The 23,618-nt window shown below is 33.3% G+C and overlaps 1 protein-coding gene across 4 annotated transcripts in view; it reads right to left on the reverse strand.

Annotated features, from left to right (window-relative positions):
- Positions 1–11,589: 11,589 nt before the first annotated feature.
- Positions 11,590–23,618, reverse strand: part of TBC1D32 (TBC1 domain family member 32) — a 193,854-nt gene continuing 181,825 nt past the window's right edge. For all 4 annotated transcript variants that reach the window (XM_089921967.1, XM_089921968.1, XM_022555523.2 and 1 more), the window contains one exon: positions 11,590–21,412. In XM_089921967.1, the coding sequence (XP_089778093.1) occupies positions 21,293–21,412 (120 nt within the window). In that variant the 3' untranslated portion in view covers positions 11,590–21,292. The remainder of the gene's footprint in view (positions 21,413–23,618) is intronic.

The following is a 23,618-nucleotide window of genomic DNA, read 5'->3' on the forward strand; positions in this document are numbered from 1 at the left end:
AGAGAAGAGAGAGGAGGCACAGATAGCATTTTAATGCAAAAAGAGACATAACTATAGAAACAGAAGAGTATTCTTTTTTAAATAAGAGAAAACTACTATGTTAATACAGTTAAATGCTTAGTAAAATGGATATATCTCTTTAAAATATAACTTAACAACTTACAAAAGAAATAATAGAAAGCAGTCATTACAAATTTTCCCCAAAGAAACCACCTAACAATTACAGAGGCAAATTTTACCAAATTTTCAGGGAAAGAGTGTTTCAATTTTGTACACTTCCAAAAAACAGATAAAAATAACAGTTTCAGTTATTTAATTAATCCAGAATAATCTAACAATCTTAATTCAAAACTGAAAAAACACATTATAAGAAAGAAAAAGTCCTGACCAATCTTTCACATAAATATAAATGCAAAATCACAAACAATATTTTGGCAAACCAAGTCCATATATTTATTGAAAAAATAATATGTATGCCCAGTAGGATTTATTCCAGGAATTCAAGAATGGTTTAATATTAAAAAATAAATCAAAGTAGTTCTCCAGATTTACAGAATTAGGGGAAAAAAATCCATCAATTGATGAAGAAGTAGAAGTTAATAAAATTAAACCTTATTCATGATTTTTAAAAAAACTGCCAACTAGGGGAAAACATGAACTTCTTTTAAACTGAAAAAATATATACCTATAAAATCCTACTGTAAATATTATACTAAATAGTGAACATTTAAAAGATTTACTTTTATAATCTGAAGCAAGACAAGGATCTCCACTGTTGCATGTTTTATTCAGCATCATACTAGGTGCTCTAGCAAATTATACTAGATATCTAGCAAAAGTGTAAAAAGAAAATAAATAAAAAGTCTGAAGACTGGAAAGTTAAAAATGAAATTTCAGTTCTAATCATATCAAAGATGATTGTGTATAAAGGAAATCACCCCCCCCCAAATACACAGATAAATTATTAGGATAGATTGCTGGATAGAAGACTGTTTTGCACAAATCATTTGCATTTTTAGATACTGGCAGGAAACAGAAAACTACATTCAAAAAAGATTTCGGGTAATGTGAAAATATTAAATACTTAGAAATAAATAGATCAAAAGTTGTGTGAAATCTTGATGCAGAAATTTATAAAAACTACTGAGATTAAGAGAAAAAACTCCTAAAGAAATGAAGGGATTAGAAGATTCAATATTAAGAATATGTCTCTTCCCCCCAGATTGATCTATCCATTCAGTGCAATGCCAAACACAACCTTATCGGATTTTCATGTTGGGACTGGGATAGAACTGGTAAGTTGATCCTGAAATTTGTATGTAATGCAAAGAACTAAAAATATCCAAGAAACTCTTGAAGAACAAAGTCAGATAAAATTACTTGCTCTACTCCATATCAAACTTATTAAAGTATAATAACTAAATCACTGTGGTATTGGTGCAAAAACGGGCAAATATTCAAGAAGAAGCAAATAGGGAGCCCAGGAACAGACCATAAACATACAGAGCACTTGATAATTTATGAAAATGTCACTTTAGAGCAAAACAATTTCTATAAATCAATAATAAGATATGCAACCCAGTTGTAAACAAAAAAAGGGCAAGAGGCTTTAACACACAATTTACAAACAAAAATATACACACAGCCAGTAAATACATGAGAAGATTTCCAACCTCAATAGTAAACAGAGAAATAAAAATTAAAACCTTAATATACAATTCCAGTTTTGGGGTTAAGTAAATTAAGCACACTCCACTCTGTCTCCCTCAATGAATACAGCTATAAAAGGTTGATAGACTATGTGGAACAGCAAGACACATAAAATTAAATATCAGAGGAGGATTGCAGAAGAAGACCAAATTAAAAGTGCTACTGAATTGTCAGTGAGTTTGACATTTTGTTCTTCCAGTATTCCCTGACTTGAACTCAAAGCACTGACAACCCCAAAAATGGGCACCTGTTGAGAATCTCTCTGGTTCTGGCTCAAGGAGCTGGAAAAGGAACTCCTAACGCTCAGAGACAGAGCACAGCAATGTTCTGTTTTGTTTTTTTTCTCTTTTATCTCAACAATTGTTTGGTATTTCAGCCCCCAAGCACTACAATGGTGATAGTGTTGGTGTCAGTGACTGGTAAAGAGAATTCATAGGAAACAAAATTTGATAATAGGTAACTTCCTGTCCAGTTGGTGAAGCTGGGGTTCCAAGAAAATGGAGCCAAACCCCATTGTGTATTTTCTCTCTCTGTCCTCCCTCGATCAATCACTTGGCCCTAGATGTGAACACAGTTGTGAAATTACCCAGTGGAGGGGGATTGTTAGTTAAACCCCAGACTCCAAGCCAGAAGACCAAAAACAGTACTTGACTACCAATAGCAAAAGTAGTAGCAATGTAGTAAAATGTGTGGCAACATTGCAAGAAGGATGGGAGGAATTGGGAATATATGGTCATAAATTCTTATACTGTATGTGAAGCAGTATATTATTGGAAGGTAGGTTGTGATTAAAGATAAAAGATACATATAACTACTATATATATAGTTATATATAATATAGTTATATATGTATATATACTGATATATATAAAACTAATATGACAATAGTTATATATTGATAGTTATATATGTATATATATATAACTATATATACTGCTATGTAAATAACTAATAATGTGACAATAGTGGAGATAAATAAAACATGAAAAATATTCAATTAACCAAAAATAGGCAGAAAAACAGGTAAGTTAAAGAACAGAATAGAAAAAACTAGCAAGATGGTAGGTTTTCATCTGATTATATCAATAATTAGATTAAATGTAAAAGATCTAACCACCAACTGAAAGTTTGGATCGAAAGCAAGACTCACCTACATGCTGTCTACTAAAAACTCACATTAAATACAAAGACACAGATAGGTTAAAAGTAAAAAGAGAGAATAAGATATACCATGCAAAACTAATCTAAAGGGAGCTGGTATTTCTATACTAGTAAAAGGCAAGGTAGACGCGAGAACAAAGAATGTTATCAGGGATAAAGCGGGATATTTCATATACATAATGGGGCTAGTTCACCAAAAAGACATAAAAATCCTAAATGTGTATGCATCTAACAACAGAGCTTCAAAATTCATGATAGAATTAAAAGCAGAAATAGGCAATGTAGAAGTATAGTTGTAGATTTTATCATTCTAGCTCAGTAATTCATAAAACAAGTAGATAGAAAATCAGATAGTATATAAAGACCTAAACAAGACTATGAACCAACTTGACCTAATTAATATTTACAGGATACCGCATCCAGCAGCATCAGAGTATACAATCTTAAAAATTGTACATGAAACAATCACCAAATAGTCCATATACTAGGCCTTTAAAAAGGCTTAACAGATTTTAAATGATTAATATAAAAGATGTTCTCTGATCATAATGAAATTAAACTAGAAACGAATAACAGTAAAATATCTGGAAAAATCCCCAAATATTTGGAAATTAAATAGCACAGTTCTAATTAATTCAAGGGTCAGAGGAAGGCAAATGGAAATTAGAAAATACTAATTTTATTTCTTGAGCTGGGTTATGGTTACATGGAGTTTCTCTTTATGAAAACTCATAAGCTGTACATTTTGTTTTGTGCACTTTTCTGTATGTGTGTTATATTTCTCAATAAAATGAAATAAAAAATGGACAGGGCTTCCCTGGTGGTGCAGTGGTTGAGAGTCCGCCTGCCGATGCAGGGGACACGGGTTCGTGCCCCAGTCTGGGAAGATCCCACATGCCGCGGAGCGGCTGGGCCCGTGAGCCATGACCGCTGAGCCTGTGTGTCCAGAGCCTGTGCTCTGCAACGGGAGAGTCCACAACAGTGAGAGGCCCGAGTACCGCAAAAAAACCCAAAAAGGACAAATTCCTAGAAAAATATTATTTAGCAAAACAAAGTCAGGAAGAAATAAAAAGAGAAGTTGGAGCAAGACTGAAAGCTATAGTGGGCAGCCTCGTTGGGTAAATTCCCAAACCCCCTCAGAATCCAAGTAAATAACATAGCAAAGAAAAAAATCCACAGACAAAAGCTAAATACAACAAACTAAATGACTTGTTATCACCACAGACCCCAAAATATAAGTAGGTGTAGCAAAACAGCTACAGCAAGACAAGTGTGGTATTAGTGAAATGCCCAACAAAAAACAAAGGTAAAGCAAAAAGACTTCTAAGAATCCCAGAAACTAAATTGTTAGCATGTATTCACTTCTAAAGCAGTGTCTCTACTCCACAGAGAAAGCTCAGCTGACTGATCTGAGAGGAGCAGACAAATCTATAGTAGAGCTAATGGGTAAGAGCCAGGGGAACACAAAATTAAATTCAGGTGGTGGTGGAGTGATATGGGTTGTAAGAACTTTTGAAATTAGCCAAGTGAAGCTCTCTTCTAGGACAAAGCCCTACAAACAGGAGAGCTTACTCAGAGAATCTAAACTGAGCAAGACAGAGACAAAATGGCTAAGAAAAGGGACATTACAGATAAAAACGGGGAAGGAGAGGAGACGCATCTCAGAAAGGTCATACTTTTGAACACCTCAGAATAACCACAGGAGAGGAAGCCGGAGAGAGCCGTGAAGCTAGGAGTGTCTCCTTGCCCACACTTCCCTACTGAGTACAGGGAAATCATCTTGCTTATACTTGAACAACAGAAAAAGATGACGGCCAAATCCTGAACAGAGCTATGTAACAAAGTTATGTAAAAGTCTCCCTTTTAAGAAGACTAGAAAATTATCAAACCAAGGCCTTTATTAAGTGGTAACAATTTATTTTGTTATAAGATCATATGACACGAGAGAATGATGATGTGTTGTGTGGAGCTTATTAGCATCCACTGTTCTCAAGTTTTGGCAAAAAAAAAAAAATACTAATATAACTACCATAATATACATAAAACTTAGAGAGGTAGAATTTTTGCTTGGTGGTTTCTCATAGTTAAAACGCATCACTGGGTCCGTAAAATATCTTAAAACTTAAAGAAACTTTTCATGATAGTAGAGAAGATAGAAGATGTTTGCACAGTGATGGATGACAGCATAAACCTAGATATATTAAATTCAGGAATGTGCATCACTAATGACAGTAATTATTTCAAGCAGAGGAAAAGTGATCTGAGCCACTACAGAAAACAACATAGCAACAGCTTCTGGCCATTATACAGATTTACAACTCTACACACACTCATTAGTTTCGGCTTTTCTGTTCTTTCTTCAAACACCTATGGTGAGTATAATGAAATTGGACTAAACAGCCAAAAGAAATAGGCACACACTTGTAGGGGCAGTTATAGGCAGAGTTCAGGTTTTGATTGAATATGAAGCCTTTGACTATGTTTCCAGCCATGCCCTATTGAACTTCCATTTTTCCAGGCTCAACTTCTGAAATTTTCAGCTTACTTTTTGCTTTCCTCTTAAATTTTGTTGGTTGGTGCATCTTTATTAAAAAAAAGTATTCCTTTTTGTTAATTGCATGAATATGAGTCTATCTGGTGTGACTGCAGCACTTATGTAACTGCCAAAGACAGTCTTGTCAAAATAGATGTTTGAGATAATTATATAAACTTAGATATCAAAAATATATTTAAAATATTTAATATGCTAATAAAAGCATAGCATCAGCAGTAACATTTTCAACTGAGAACAGATGATATCTGTTTTATACCTGATATAAAAAATGATTAAATCCAGTGATAAAAATTCTGAAATAATGACTCACTGTTAAGGTTTTGATAAGGTATTAAGTTACTCTTTGTAACTTTTTTTTACTGTTTTACTTTTTCCAATTCCAATTTTCCTTTGATATATTAAAATAAAAACTTTTTATTTCAAATAAAAAAACAGAAAAGCAAAATCTTTTGGCTTGGACTACTGAAGTAGCCTATTTAATCTCCTCACCTCCGTTTCTGCCTCTGCTCTACACTTGACCACCATCTATTCTGCTACCAATATAAGGTATCTTCCTGTCATATTTATTATCCCTCCCTCCAAAATCGCATCAAAATAATAGCAAATGGGTAAAAAAAAAATTTTAGTCCGTAACAGTTTTGTGGATTGGATTTGGGAATATCAGAAAACCAAAGGATCAAGATGATTTCTGCAAGATGAAAAGAAGGGACTATTGAGAGATAAGCCAGGGTTGTAGGTAAATCTCAGATACAGAGAAAGATGGATTCATCGAAAAAGCTATTCCTGATCCAGTCATCAGGTATGGAGGGCAAGTTAGGCAACTGGAACATTGTACTCAGGAAGAGCTAGGGCTCCTGGGTTGGGGGCCAGGTGTTAATGCATAGTCAGTCTACCTGCTTGGTTCATACTTGCACAAAGTAAAATCTGCCAGTGGACAATCTTAATACATATTTGTTAAACAAATTAATAAACAAATGCAGAAATATTACTTCTATTATACACTAGCCATAAGGAAAATCACTGACCTGAATTGCAATCCTGGAAGCACTCAGCTCCAGACCCACCGTTAGAGAAATTTCAACTCCACTCACTCCTTAAATGAGACTGGAAAAATCAGGAGAAAATCCTCATCAACAACCTTTTCTGAGGGTTCATATTATCTCAGCCCCCAATATCAATTCACTATTGCTCCTAACCTTCTACTCCCCCGCCTCAGCCATTACCGCTGTAGTAGTTTATGACTCCTCTCCAGTTGCTCCTAATTGTTCATTGTTGTAGGTGCTACCATCCTTCTCCAACTCATGCCCTGGGAACCATAGCTCCTTCCACTCCAACCAGAGAAATTTCTCTCAATGTGATACTGATTTCAGTCACCTTAGGCAATTGGATTTCTAAGTGATGAAACTCTTTTTTCCACCCCAAGTAGCTATATTCTTTTAGGAAGTTATGTCACATGCCTCAAGAACCAGGCTTGAGTTGTGTAGAGTACTTTGCCCTGGTCTTGGCCAAACTTTATTACCCAAGACCCTTAATCCTGATATTTGCACACATGATCATCAGTTTTAGTCTTTCCTTCACCGTTTCTTCAAACTGCCTAGTGAATCTTATGCACAGAGAATTCCAGTGACCTGCTAAGATGACGCAGATTTCCTGAAATGAACGGTCCCTCTAAGGTAAATTAAATAGTTATCATTACCATTGTCTACTCAAGGTGTTTGGAAGTCTTCCATTTGAGTAGCCTGCTAACTATATTATTTTCTCAATGACTAGAACTATTTTAGTATCTGATAGAAGAAGTTTTCACATATTGAGGCATAGGGAAGTTATTCTGGCTTATACATGATATAACTTAAAATTTATGCTTATTAGAACAGCCTGTTTTGTGGCTTATTAAACATGCATTGTACATCTGCTTTAACCATTAAATAAAACAATGCATTTAAAAACAAAATGGAGTAACTGTGGTTCAGGCATTCAAAATGGATCTAGGTGGCCATTGTGGATGTGATTTCGGACATATTCCTGTATCACTGAGAATCTGAATTTTCTGAACTACATCATACTCAAGGACACCACCAGCCATTCTCAAAATAATATCTGCTAGTATAGCTGCCAGCTGCAACATTATGGTCTCAAGTTCTCCCCTAGGAACTACATAACCATTTCAAACCCCGACCAATCCTTGCTTAACATGCACTCTTAATTCTTGCCAGATCCAATCTTAATTCTTGACACACAATTTATGTAATTTTGTGGTTTTTGCCTTTATAAGACTCCCCCATTTTGTAGTCTGGTGGAACACAATTCAGGTGCTTCTTGAATCTGTGTCTCCAGGGCTACAGTCCTCAGTTTGGCTCAAATAAAACTCTTTTCTATTCCTATTACAGATTGGTTTATCGATTATTTTCATCAACATATCAATTACTTCTTTACTCTTGAAAAACAATTATATATTATGAATGTAATTAGTCTGGCTTATTCACTTGAAGATATTGGTTCCCTTTCTTTTTAGTCATACCATGTTATTTTGACCTCAGATCTCCCATTGCCTTCCTTTATCTCACTTATCTAATTTTTTTCACCATGTTCCAAAGGTTAACATTTGTCAAGCCAAACTGATCGTGGCCAATAATTCTCAGTGGTTTAACATTGGTCAATCAAAACAGGAACTTTTATAACTTAAAAACTTGCAAGAATAACTGTGAGAGAAACTTGAGCCAAAAAATAAGAGTTGATGCTGTGAATTTTGTATTTCTTGATTTTTTATTCCGCTGCTAGAGACTTTTTCATCTTTTTGTTTTTCCCTTCCATGCATATCAGAATCTCTGCACCCTCCACCACATTGATGCTAACAACGTAGTTTGTATTTTTCTTTGTGTTCATATAACAATTTACACACACTTACATGTATACGCATACAGGTTTTGTTTAAAAACAAAACAGGCTCATACACATATTTTTGTGCATCTTGTTTTTTGCATTCAAGAATCCTTTATGAAAATCCTTTAGGTTAGCTGACAGAGCTCTAAGTCATTCATTTTAATGGTACAGTGTGTAGTTGCACTGTGATTTAGTTAGCCCTTCTTCTGTTGATGGGCATCTGCTTTGTTTCCAGTTTTTCATCATTAGAAACAATGCTGCCATAGATATCCTTGTACTAGTGTCTTTCATATGGGTACCTTTATTTCTGTGAGAATCAACTCCTAGGAGAGGAATTGCTGGGTCTATAGGTATAGGTATTTCTAATTTTAATAGATGTTGCCAGATTGCTTTCCAACACTTTGCTTCTCTGCCAACTATACACAAAAAGTACTGCTCTAAAGGTTTTCCTTCTTTCAAAGTACAAAATTTTAAATTTCTATCTCATTAAACTTCAGATGTTCAATATTTTTAAAGGATGAATTGTTACTGATATTGCTTTTCATTAAACACGGTTTAATATAAAATTTATGAATCCAAGTACTATAGTTTCTCTTAATTTTCCAACCTTATCTGCATTAGCAATTTTGCCATCAAATTTAGAAAAGCAAAGGGGACTGCACGGATGCTCTTTCCTACTACTTTCCTGGGCACTCAATATCCTTAAAATTCAGTCTACTGCCAAAGTTACTCTAATGGTTTAAAATCTTGCCTTGCAGGATTCAAGTAAAGAATTAGCTCCCCTCCTTACCTCTATGCTAAAAATGGTTTTCCTGTTGATTAGGGATCTTATTTAAACTGAAATTAAGGAGAATGGAAATAAGATGAGGCCACATGATAACATCTCAGTCACAATGTATTCTCAATATAAGGGATTCTAATTGGCAGAAGTTTTTCACTGTTGTCTGTACCCAAAGGCAAACTATTTTAAGACAGTCTTTCTTGCTTAATACCCGGGTATCATTTTTGAAGTGTCAAATGACCATTAAGTACTGGTTAATTATAATTATAGACCAGATTCAAAGAGAATACAGATTTGTTTCACTGATATATCTGTAGAAAAAGAGTAGCTCAGAACTATCATATTCTCACAAATTATCTTAAAATGTTTTATTTAAACTAAAAAATATATATGTATTTATGTAATAGGTCAAGTTTCCATAACTGCGCAATAAAGATATCATCTCTGTCAGTATTCTACATTACTTATAATTCTCGAGGTTTTTTTTTAAAGAAACTGAGGAAATTCATATTTTAGTACCTAGTATGTCCACAACCCCTACTGTTTTATAATCTCACTTAATGTTCTTTTTTTTTAAATGCCAGTGGAATCTGGGAATGAGACCACTTGAAACTTTGATCAGCAATCTGTGCCTCACTATTAACTAAGCTTCAGTAACATGGCACAGAATATTAGAACCAAAAGTTAGACCAGGATGACCCCAAGAAGTCATGTACCCTCGTTCTACACCAGAAGAAATGAGGTCCACAAACATTAAGGTGCTGAGATGACCTGGTTAGTTGTTTATGGTACCAAGACTAGAATACATGCTTATTGATATTTTGTCCTAGTGTTCTTCATTGCACAATGTAATATGATTAAATATGAAGAGGTTAAAGTTAGGTAAAGCTCTAGACTGTGAAATATAGAACAGAGGTGACTTAGAAGGAGAACTGATAGGATCAAATTAGTTGGTTCCCTTAGGAAAATTACTGGCAAAGAGGTGGAAGGGTGATGGAAAGAGGTATTGATAACAAATTTCCTAAGTGACAGCTTTGTCCAGGGCCAATGCTGCAGACATATAGCATTTTAAATCAGCATTAAACCTACTATAAAGACTCTCACAAGTAAAAATAGTATGGATGGTGGTCTTTCAAGGTTACATCCTTTCATCTACTCTCTATGGCTGTTTTACAACAGTCAAGAGGATTCTGTACAGTGCTTTATTTTAGCTTTGCTCTCATTAAGGACTCATAAACTTAATTACTTAATATTCCTTAAGAAACACAGCTTGAAATAATTACTTCATTAGAGAAATTTAGCAGTGTTCAGACTCTCTTGAATAGATTCTTGCTCTAGAGTTGCTGAAGGTTTTATTTGTCCTTTCGTTTTGAATGCAAACTTTTTAATCTTCACATCGCCTGTACAATTGCTTTTCAAATACCATTTAAGGAGAAAATTTTTAAAAACCTGCAGTAAGTCATTTTGAAGGATGTTCCTTATTAGCATAAACCACAGCTTAAAAAGTTCTAGAGATGTGAACTATTGGTAACTACTATGAGCTATATGGTATATGGTAAAAGAATAAAGAAAAAAATTGGTTTTAAATAAATGGTTTTAAGCATAGCATTTCATTTATAATGGATTGATATATTTAATGAAATTTGTGGAATAAGTAAAATACTACATGTTACTCTACTGCTGAAAAATCTTCAGTATTACTTACAACCTACAGGAGAAAGTCTGAATTATTTGGCCAAGCTTACCTTCCAGTATTTTTCCTTAAACAAAACCTCCACCCTAGCCAGAGGGCTCTACTGAAACTCCACTGCTCCTTAAGGCTCTCGCTGCTCAGGCTACTCTCAATATGCCCTCTGCAGCTCCATCCTGTGTGCTCCCTGCTGTTTTGCTTTATTCCTATCCCTTCCAGATGAAAATCCTGCCCCTCCCATGATCAGCTCAAGGTATTGCCTCCTCCCTCTGAGTCTTTCTACCACCTATTGCTCTTGATATTGCTCAGGATTTAAAAAATAGGAACCTGTACACTTGCCTTTTCTGTTGTATGAGTTTTATGACTCAGTCATAAGCACTTGAAGGTAGAGACTGTCTTATACTTGATGTCTGAGAGTAGACTCTCAAATACTCATCAGTTTGAAATTTATTTCATTATCAAACAATCCTATAATATGGAAGTAAATAATTTCCATGTACAGCAGGTATGAGTTTAAATATTGATCACTGCTTATATTGTACTATTAATAAAAATAAACAAGGAATTTTAAATGATGTATATAATATGATCACAATTTTGTCCATATATAAAGATTACATTTCACTTCATGAGAAATATTGGAGATATGTATATATAATGTTAAAAGAGATATATTTGGGTGGTAGAGTTGTTATAAAGATGAAATATGCATACAGGTACCTTGAAAACAATAAATCACTATACAAACTTACAGAGTTTTTGACACTTTTTTCTTGGAGTTATTCTGTCTTTTCAGTGATGATATTAGATGTATTCTGTATACTCTTCTAAACTTGTCACTTCTGTTTCCTCTGTTTTTTTTTTTTTTTTTGCATTTAGCTCTTTGGGGAGAATTGGGCTTTCTGAAATCCTGGTGAGCCTAAGGCTGTGATGCTGCTCAAGTATGTCTGAGCCCTGATTCAGCTTTCTTCCTTAGGATGAGGATGTAGCCTGGATGTAGAGTTTGGGTCAAGGACCAGCAGAACCAAAGACTGTAAACAATTTCTTTAACCAGAAGAACATGAATAGTTTGAGCAAGCTCTTTCTGAATAATGATATGAGCTCCAAGAATTGAGCTTTTTGGAATCTTAGACCACATTTTGCAGATTTGCTGGCAGATAAGCTTCTCTTGTTATTGACTTAGGGGTAAAGAAAGTAGAATTAGGTTATATATGCTAAAAAGTTATCATATAGAATAAAATTCAAAATACCTAACTCTGGTCAAACTTGAGCTCACTGATGAGATTGATACCCTAATGGCTATCTTTAGACATCCCAGCCTTCATCTATAGAAACAAGGCTTCCTTGATAGTACACATATCTACTAGTCAAATGGTATCTATTATGTCTGCAAAACTGTTTGCTGATTGCTAAAAATATCAATGAAGGGTATGATGAAACTTTCTTAATTGCTTTTGTGCTAGACAATACACTTAGATTTTCAATATGAAATCCCATAAAACACTATGAAATTAAGAATATACCTATCTAGGATCATCAAAAATTATTCCGAAAGGGGAGCAGAAATGGGGAAACTCAAAGAAGCTGACAGGGTATTTAATGCTAGATACCATTAAAAACAAACAAACAAACACACAAACAAAAGCATGTGATTTCAGTCATTTAACGCAAGGTTGATTTTTTCCTCCGGTCACAGTCCAATGAGGGTTGATAGGGAGGTTTTGTTCTTCACAAATTTAAGCATCCAGGCTCTAGGGGCAAAGAGAAAGAAAGCTCATAGAGAAGGCACACCTGCCCTTTATGCTTTGGTCTGCTCACTTAACATTGGTTAAGCTGATTAAATGACCTGAAATATACTTAACCTAGGAAGAGGAAACCGATTGGTGAACATTAACTCGTCTCTGCTGTACCCATCATCCATTCTAATGAATTTTTTTTCAATTCAAAATAATTTGATAGCAAAATGATGGTAAGCAAAATACTAATTTGAAAATTTTTCTCTGAGGAAAATAATAAGAAAAACGTAGGCAGTTGTGGAGATAATTTTGGTTTGGAGCATTTTGGTCTTCATTATCTGATGATTTACAGTGAAACTGTAGTTAATTTTATTTGATGTTGTAAGAGGAATGATTACATTTTAGAGGTGCTCTGAAAAGGATGAACTTTAGCATTTTAGGAAAAGGCTAAATGTAAATGTTATTCAAAGAACAGCTGACACATATTACAATGAGAGCAGATAAATGCTTAAATCCTGGATTAGATGATCAAACGTTAACAGCCAACATTTTAATAACTGTCTCCCCTAATGTATCTCAAAAGCACTCTATTAGCAAACATGACAGTCCAATTATTTCCATGGTGCTCAGTATTTCATGGTGGCCTATTGCCAATGGTAGAATATGGGGTGGGAAGTGTGTCAAAGAAGTGATTTTAAAAGCTAAAATATTGCTAGTGCTGAAAATTCAGGGTTTATGTGAGGCTAACCGTCTTGACCCTGTTTAAACTCATCAGATAAGTAAATACATCGGCACCTACTTAAGTAATAACTCTTTTAATATTCTGCGGAAAAAAATGTAGGTAAGTCAATTTTGCTACAAAAAACATGTCAGTAAAATTTTATGTCACAAAAAAAGGAAACATTTGTTTTACCTGAAGATAAAACAATTCAAAAATACATTGATAATCCCTTATACATTGATCTGGTCTATACTGCTAAATCTAGAGTATAAAAAATTTAACCTTTCAAAACAGGAAAGAAATATAGGAAAATGGAATAAACTACAAAAATGTGTCATCTTGGATTGTATAGAACTTTTATTTCTTTCCTGCCATTTTATAACTAATAAGGAAAACATAAATAGGAAAATATAATGTTACTCTTGGAAAAGTTTGAATGAGGGAGAAGATTAGAACCATACCTAACAGAGTGCCTGATCTACAGTAGGAATTTAAGAAAGGTATACTGAATGACTAAATGAATGAACAAATAATAAGAATTGAAAGAGAACTGAACTTGAAGTCTGAAGAATTAGGCTCAGGCTATGCTACCACCAGCTAGCCACACAAGAGCATATAATAATAGCTATAACTTATTGAATGCTTACTAAGGAGTTCTTACAAACACATGCATTACATCATAATCCTATAAGGCAGGTACTACAGCTATGCTCATTTTACCAAGTAAACTGAGGCACAGAGGAGTTAAATAACTTGATGATGAAGACAGACATGGGATCTAAATTCAAGCAGTCTGCCTCCTGAACTTTCATTTTACCCACTGCATTATATTTCCCTTCTATATGATCTTGGGAATTCCTCATCACTTTCTGAGCTACAGCTTCATCATCCATGAAGCTAAATAGGTTATACCATCTAACATGGATTTGGAATTATATGTGTAATTAGTACTCTAAACCAGAGTTGGCAAAAGTTCCCTGTAAAGGGTTAGATAATAATAAATATTTTAGGTTTTTCAGGCCATACAGTCTCTGTCACAACTCTTCAACTCTATCATTGTAGCACAAAAGCAATAGATAATACATAAACAAATGAGCACTCTGTCCCAACAAAACTTTATTTACAAAAATAGGCTGTAGTTAGTCTCATGTCTAAAGTATCATATGTAATAAAAGAATAGTAAGGCAAGATTTAGCAAGAACCTAGCGTTGTGCTAGGAGAGATCTTGACATCTCAGATATTTAAGTCTTCTGCCTTTAGAACTATGTCATTTAGGCATATAACTGTCTGTCCCTCTGATGGTTTCTAGGAAGAGAGACTATACAGATTCAAACACCAAATTCATCTGTCAGTTTTTGTAAATACAAGATAAGAACACATTTGCAAATATGATGTATTTCAAAAAGGTGTAGTCTGGTTTCCAAATCATGGTTAGATTCTCAGGCTAGGTCTCAGAAGCTTATCAGACACAAGTTATAGCCAAAACAATACCCATAGGCAATAATACCCTCAAACGCATGCAAACACTCATGTGCACACATACAGAATGAAAACTCTTACACATAACACATTTTAGTTACAACCTTTGCTAAATGGAATTTAGTGAACTATTATTTCTACTAAATACACATTCCACAGTAAACAGAAAACATATTTGCACCAAGAATGTTGTATGTTATTTCCTCCCTGCTGTACTGAATCAAGGATCTGTGGAGGAAATTTGGTTTAATATCTCTAACTCTGTTTTTTCTGTATCAATGTCATAATTCAAAATAACTTTTATATTTCATTCAGCAAATAGTCTGAAACTCTGCTCTGTGCCTAGCACTAGGCTACAATTTCTGGGAGATAGGAATTAATCAACTTTGTCTCTATCCGTAAGATGCTTACACTACATACATGCACCCATATGTTCATAGCAGCACTATTTACAATAGCCAAGACATGGAAACAACCTAAATGTCCATCGACAGATGAATGGATAAAGATGTGGTGTATATATATATATATATATATATATATGTGTATATATATATACACACACACACACATACACATATATATATACACACATATATACATATATATATACACACACATACACACAATGGAATCTTAGCCATAAAAAAAGAATGAAATAATGACATTTGTAGCAACATGGATGGACCTAGAGATTATCATACTAAGTGAAGTAAGTCAGAAAGAGAAAGACAAATACCATATGATATCATTTACATGTGGAATCTAAAATATGACACAAGTGAACTTATCTATGAAACAGAAACAGACTCACAGATATAGAGAACAGACTTGTGGTTGCCAAGGGGGAGAGGGGAGGTTGGGGAAGGATGGATTGGGAGTTTGGGATTGGCAGATGCTAGTTATTATACATAGAATGTATAAATAAAAGAATCCTAAAGTCCTACTGTATAGCACAGGGAACTATATTCAATATCCTGTAATAAACCATAATGGAAAAGAATATGAAAAAGTATATATATATATATAGATATATATATGAATGAAACTGAATCACTTTGTTGTACAGCAGAAATTAACACAATATTGTACATCAACTATACTTCAATAAACTAAATTTTAAAAAATCAATGAAGGGACTTTCCTGGTGGTCCAGTGGTTAAGAATCCAACCGGCAATACAGGGGACACGGGTTCAATCCCTCTTCAGGGAACTAAGATCCCACATGCTGCGGGGCAACTAAAGCCCGTGCGCCACAACTAGAGAGCCTGTGCACCACAACTAGAGAGCCCGTGCACCACAACTAACGAGCCTGCGTGCTCTGGAACCCACGTGCCACAACTGCAACGAAGAGCCCATGTGCGCAACGAAAGATCCCGCATGCCACAACTAAGACCCGATGCAGCCAAAAACATAAATAAATAAATAAATATTTTAAAAAATCAAGGAAAAGGAAAACTTCAAAAACAGGAAAAAAAGTTTATACTTAATTTTGATATGCCATTCCCAAAGAAAAGTGTTTATTAATGATACATTTTTGGAATAATAATGCTGGCATTAAATAACAATGAGAGTTAAAGCTTTTTTTAATTATTATTTTCAAAAAAAGAAAAGAAAGAAATACATCTAATAAACTAATGAAGGACATAATATGAAATCAACTAAAACATTCAATTAATCCAAAAGAATGCAGAATAAAAAACAGGGAACAAAAACATCTGGGACAAATAGAAAACAAATAGCAAGATGATAAATGTAAATATAAAATATGAACCCCAAAATATCAATAATTACATGAAGTGTAAATGGTCTAAACATCCTAATTAGAAGGCATGATTTGCCAAATTTTGGGGGGGCGGGTGGGTGGGGTGGGTAAGGGAAACCCAGAGCTAATTCCTTGCTGTTTACAATAAAAATCACCTTAAATATAAAAATACATAAGGGTAAAGTAAAATAACGGAAAAAGGTCATGCAAATCCTGAACAAAAAACAAAAAACCTAAATATCAAGTAGATTTTAGAGCAAAAAAATATTACTAGAGATAAACACAGTCATTTCATAAGGATAAAGCAGCCAATTCATCAAAAGGATATAATAATCATAAAAGTTTATACACCTAATATTGTAAATTTGAAATTGAGTTTCAAAGTACATGAAGTAAAAACTGATAGAACTAAAAGGAGAAACATACAAATGCACAATTATGGTTAATCTCAACATTACTCACAATAATTGCTAAAACAGCCAGAAAGATCAGTAAAAATATACAAGCAACAGTATCAAACAATTTGATCTAATTGAGATTCATAGACCACTCCACACAAAAACAGCAAAATATATATGCTCGTTTTAAGTATACATAAATCTTTTACAAGGTAGATAATATTCTGGGACACAAAACAAGTTTCAATAAATTTAAAAGGAATAAAATCATATAAGGAATGTGTGACCACAATGAGACTACATTAAAAATCGATAACAGAAGTAAACTTGGAAAATCCCCCAATATTTGGAAACTAAATTAAATACTTCTAAATAATCCACAGATCAAACAGAAAGTCAAAAGGTAAATTATAAAGTATTTCTAACTAAATGAAAATGTATAAACAACATAACAAAATTTGTGCATGCAGCTAAGGCAAGTACTTTACAGGGAGTTTTATAGCAATGAACACCTATACTAGAAAAGAAGGATTTCACATAAATGACTTTAAGAAACTAGAAAAACAAGAGCAAATGAAACTGAAAGTAGAAGAAAGGGAATAATAAAGTTCCGAGTGGAAATCAATGCAACAGAAAAATAGAGAAACTGATGAAACTAAAAGCTAGCTCTTTGAGAACATCAATAAAATTCATAAACTTCTAGCCAGACTGAAAAGGAAAAAAAGAGAAAATACAAATAAACAAAACCAAAAATGAGAGTGGTGACATCACTACAAATTCTACACGTATTAAAAAGGGTAGTAAGTTTCTATTACGAATAAGATGATGACAATAAATTCGACAACTTAATGAAACGAACAAATTCCTTGAAAGAAACAAACAAAAGCTTACTTAACAAAAAGAAACTTTGAATAGCCATGTATCTATTAGGGAAATTAATTTTGTTAGAAATCTTATCACAAAGAAAATTCCAAGCTTCACTGGAAAATGCTACCAAAGCTTTAAGGGAAAAATATCATTTATACACAAACTTCTAGATAATAAAAGATAAATACTTCTCAACTCATTTTATGAAGCCAGCATTCCCTGACATCAAATCAGAAAAAGAAAACTACAAATCAGTATCCCTCATACACATATATACAGGGCTTTGCTGATGACACAGTGGTTAAGAATCCACCTGCCAATGCAGGGGACACGGGTTTGAGCCCTGGTCTGGGAAGATCCCACATGCCACGGAGCAACTAAGCCCTTGCGCCACAACTACTAAGACTGCACTCTAGAGCCTGCAAGCCACAACTACCGAGCCCGTGTGTCCTAGAGCCCATGCTCTGCAACAAGAGAAGCCACCACAATGAGAAGCCCACGCACCACAACAAAGAGTAGCCCCTGCTTGCCGCAACTAGAGAAAGCCTGTGTGCAGCAACAAAGACCCAACTCAGCCAAAAATTAATAAACTTAAAAAAATAGATATAAAAATTCCTAATAGAATTTTAACAAATCGAATCTGACAACAGGTAAAATTGATAAAATATCATGACCAAGTAGAGTTAATCTTAGGAATGCAAGGTTGGTTTAACATTTGAAAATGTCGGTAAGTCATCATATTAACAAACCAAAAAAATAAACAAAAAAAAGAAAACTCATGATTGTTTTAATATAAAGTATCTGATAAAAATTATTTTACAGTGGAAATTCTGTTCCTGAAACTCCCACAAAAATAATAGAAAGGATCTTCACCTACCTGATTAAGGCATCCACGAAAAACCCAGATAACATATTAATGCTGAAACTCTTCCATTTTAAACTGTCTCCTCTTCTGTTACTTTGAATGAAGGGTCCATGTTCCAGGCAAAGGCTAATTCCAAAAGTTATTAACTAGATACCATTCCCCTACCACTTATCATGACATTCACTCTAGCATTTCTCTTTTCAGCATCATCAGTTTTTCCTTCCTTACTACATCATTTCTACCCACATATGTTTCCCTTTCCCATCTTTAAAAAGTCTTTTGATCCCATGCCTACTCTAGCTACCACATGCATTCTCTTTCCCTGTAACAGCAATACTCCTAGAAAGAGCAGTTTCCAAAATCTTTCCTCTCAGCATCATTTAAATCAGCTCCAAACTTTTGCCCTCACTACTCCATCAAAACTACTCTTATCAAGTCAACAAATTCAAAGGTCAATTCTCATTTATCTTTATAACTGTATTTTCAGTTTTAAAATTATTCACCTTCCCACAAAGACAGTGGACTCTCTGAATGGAGGTGCTGTATCTCATTTATCCTACCTTGAATATTAAAAATATTTCATTATATGTGTAATACTCACAATATGTCTGTATAATGAATGACCAAAGAAATTTCCTTAACATCTTGGAACTGGAAAATCAAACTAGAGCACACCATAATTTAATAATCATAAATTTAGGTAGAATCCTGTTAGCAAGTTTAGATGAATTTCTGAGACTTACTTTACTTTCACAGATTCTTTAGATGCCTAAACATGCAGAGGCAGAACTACAAAGATACAATTTTGAAAACAGATATTTGAAGATGTATATACGAATACTTAAATTTTTCACAAATTTGTTTACATTGTATTATAAAATATAACTATAATAAATCCTGTAAAATGTATAAAGTCCTCCTTCACAAATTAGAAATAAGTCCTAAGAACTTACACTTTAAATAATTAAAAATAAAATGGAGAAGCAAGACAGGGCTGTATTTATTTCTACTCTAAAGGGTATTCTTAAAATAAAAATAGGTACAAAAATAATTCACAATGGTAGCTACAAGAACTACCATATTTTATAATGTTATTTCACCAAATTGCTAAGTCATTGTTCATAACATATTTATCAAATGAAAATGAAAGCCTTCTGGCTCTAGCTGAAGTCACTTTTCCACAATGTAATTATTATCTAGATCTTGCTTCAGTTTTCAATCAAAATCACCAATGAATATTATAAAATTAAGTTATAGTTCCTTCTCCATTTGTATTTCCAATTACCATGTAAGACCTTTTAAAAAGAAATAAAGCTGAAAGTTTCTCAGGACAAATAACAACGTCTCAGAATGGGAAAAAACAGAAACAGGTACTACAGGTTCTGTGGAACAAGCTTTTCAAAATTAAGTTTGAAAGTAGACAAAACTTGGTGTTTTGAGTAACCTGGGGCTTTCTTACTTAACTCACATCAGCCAGAGCTAAAGTGAGCAATATGTCAAATTAACTTGCTCAATTTTCTTTTCTTAACTTTTTCAGTGTCCTTTAGGAACACCATTACTGAGAAGCTGCTGTTGGCATTTACAGCACAAAAACTGATTTTGGAAGGTTGATACTACAATCGCCTAAATATCACAAAACTGAAAATTGTATGGTACCAGTTATTTCATCATACTAAAAGGAAAAATAGAGTCTGTAGATAAGCCATTTTTGGTTGGGGAAAAAAAAGGCTCCAGAATGGTTTTAATGGTTGATTTATATTTAAATATAAGCAATGAATACAAAATGACCTCTACCTATAATTTTTTAAAACTTGTTGAAATTGCTGACTGAAAAATTAATATTTTTGTGTCTTATCTTTCATATATTAAATGTGACGGTTACAAGAAAATAGAGCCTAGCATATTAATCTCACTGGAGCAGAGCCTTCTATTTAAATAAAACACTGTGTTGGTCATTTAAAATAATTTACAAATCTATTCTCTTTAATGTTTTCAAGTTCAGTACAAATCAAATCTATCACTGAGTAAACCACATAACAAACGAGAGTCAAATGCGTATCAGTATGAAATAACCAATCTATCTTTTAAGTGAACCATGTAGAGGCTACATTTCATATGAAAAATTATAAATTGATATAGGTGTCAAAAGCAATTCCTAGAAAAACAATTATGTCTGACAACGACAATTTTCCTACCACTTGCCATAATATCATTTGTTCCTCCATATGTAAAATAAGCAGTTATGGTTTTGCCTATTTTCCTTTATATGTAAAGGCATAAAAATGAAGAAAACAATTGTCTTCCTTGTCTCTATGGAATCTCTCTGGCTGGTCAATTATTTACAATACTGCTGCTACTTTCCAAACTCATTGGAAAAAATATTTTAATCATCCTGGGAAGAAGGAAATGTAGGTTAAGACTAACTCTTAAACATAAAGAACTATAAATAAGCTAGATTTGATTCTAAAACAACCTTACACAACAACAAATTTACAAAAATGAATTCACTTCAATTGAGCCAATAGCTACTGGAATATATTATTATATTCAAAAACTCTCAGTACTGATTTACAATACTGTGTATTCACAAAGCATATGTTGTTATAGACACAGACAGAAAAGTCAAGTCCCTCTGTCTCCTTTAAAAATAAATAAAACATAAAATTAAATTGCGTGTTCCATGATCTATGTGATTTGCACTCTAATGTTCCACATGTCTCTCAGCAGCACTGGTCGGTAGTTTTGTTCCAAAATTTCCATGTATTCAAAGTAATCACTCACTCGAAACCCATGCAGTGCTTCTTCCTGTCAAAAAAATAGAAAGAGATGTTCATTCGCTTGGGTAAAGACACACAATTCTAAGTTAATGAGTTTTAAACAGTTAATGTATCATTGTTTTTCAGCTATAGATGGGGGTTTTATGTTTCTAATAAATGTGTAACTTCTTTTTTATTTAGTAGGCTATATGTATATGATAGCAAAAAAACATGTCCCTATGAAACAAGGTTGCCTATTTTCAAAACCAAAAATGCTTTACCGCTAACAAAAAAACAAGATCATGAAATCTTCCTAATATTTAAGATATAATAGTTTCAATTATAGAATGATTGTTCACATTTGTAATTAGTAAAGACTTTAAAGCTTATCAAAGGATACTTATAAGGTAAGAAATATCAGTTCTACAGCTACTGTTCATAAAATCTCCAACAGTCTGCAATTCATAATGTTGGTACTATGCATGTCTATACTAATTTGGAATTTAATGGTTAGTGTCCCAAATGAGGCACTCAAGAATGAAAAATAGTAGGAGCATCCATTTAGAATCTTAGACACTTTTAGGAAATTTTATGACTATTTCTTTTAGTATCTCCAAATACTCGCTATGCAATGCCTACCCTTCAAGGTAACAACAAAAAAATTCTGCAAAAGAAACATGATCCCTTAAAAAAAAGAAAAGAAAAAAGAAACATGATCCTTGATTCAATGTAATGTATTATGTTAGAAGTTTTGGAGGTTATAAAAAATTTGGAGCAATTCATGCCTTTCTGGAGAAAATAGCTTAAAGGCAAAAGCTACTAACAATAAACAATTCAAAAGAATAAAATATAAGATATTATCATATACCAAATATTGTGTTAGAGACAGTCTGTAGATGAGAGACATCAGTGTAGGACAGTTAGGAAAACATCACAAATTCTCAGTAAGAATGGATGCTTTTAAAGGCCTCAGATGTCGCTAGTCACTACTAGATTAGTAATAGTTCACAGCTTGCACATAATGGGAGAACAGTACACTTACTTGCCACATACCACCTAAAATCTGGGTAATTTGGGGGAAAAGTTAATTGGTACTTTAAAAAAAAAGTATTATTGCTGATCTACAAGGCTGATATTATAATTAAGAAAACTAAATGATGTAAAGTTATATGCATAAGATTACACCTTTAAGACTAGAGCTAATACCCTCGAACATAAAAATTTGAACTTTACTCTTAATTTTAAAATACTTGTGATGTTATCCATTTCTTCATTTCTTCATTCATTAATCTCATTCATTGCCTTATTGTATGTAAAGTTCTTGGTTATACAGTGAAGACCCAAAGATGAATGAGACGGGTCTCTCTCCTAAAACATTAACAACTGAAGTATATATCATATCTCCAGTTTTATGTATAAGCAACTGAATCAAAAGGAAGATGTTCATCTTATGAATAGCAGAAATACTATGTAAATTTCTCTCTATCAAACATATTTCACTTTGTTCTTTGGGCAAAAAACAGGATTGAAGTAAGACCAATCTTACTGTTCAAGAATTCACTTTAAACGGTTAGAGTTGTAGTCACGGAATTATTTATGAAGTTATCCATTCTCTTCATTCAAATTATGTGTGATTTGACATTAATCACCCTTTCACTAAAACTATACCTAACTTGGAAAAGAATTATAGTAATGTGTTATTCTAACCAGAAGAAAAAAAACCTAATGCCAGAAAAATTGTCTTAGTACATATTCATGATTTTTAAAGGAATGCTTATTGTTCATTAAATGTGAATTACAATAGGAGATGACAGCATTTGAACAATACCTCTAATAATTCTTTCTGGGCAAAAATAAGCAAAACCTATTTTAACATCTTTTAATTATTGCTCCACTTTAACTTAAAAATAAAAACTACCTATGGAGAACCATAGCTATTACTTGGTTTAAAAATACTTCTTTCCTTAAAACATGTTTTTTGAATTATGGCTTCCATTTTGGACATTAATTTTAAAATAAAGAGAAAATACTCGGATAATTATACTGAAGACACACCCATAAAATGGCAAGTAAAGTTGAGGTCTTATTTCATAAGAGAAAGATAAGGCTATTAAGGTCTTATTTCATAATGAATTAAATATTCACTTTAAAAGGAATGTTTTTAAATTATACAGATTATTTAAAATTCACAGGCAATTTTAACTCTGAATATAATTTTAGAATCTCTGAATTCCACTTTGTCTTCAAAGTGGAAT

Source organism: Delphinapterus leucas, chromosome 12, assembly GCF_059928025.1.
Source record: "Delphinapterus leucas isolate spDelLeu-1000000601 "Yukka" chromosome 12, BTC_Dleu_Yukka2, whole genome shotgun sequence".
In the NCBI taxonomy this organism is placed as follows: domain Eukaryota; kingdom Metazoa; phylum Chordata; class Mammalia; order Artiodactyla; family Monodontidae; genus Delphinapterus; species Delphinapterus leucas.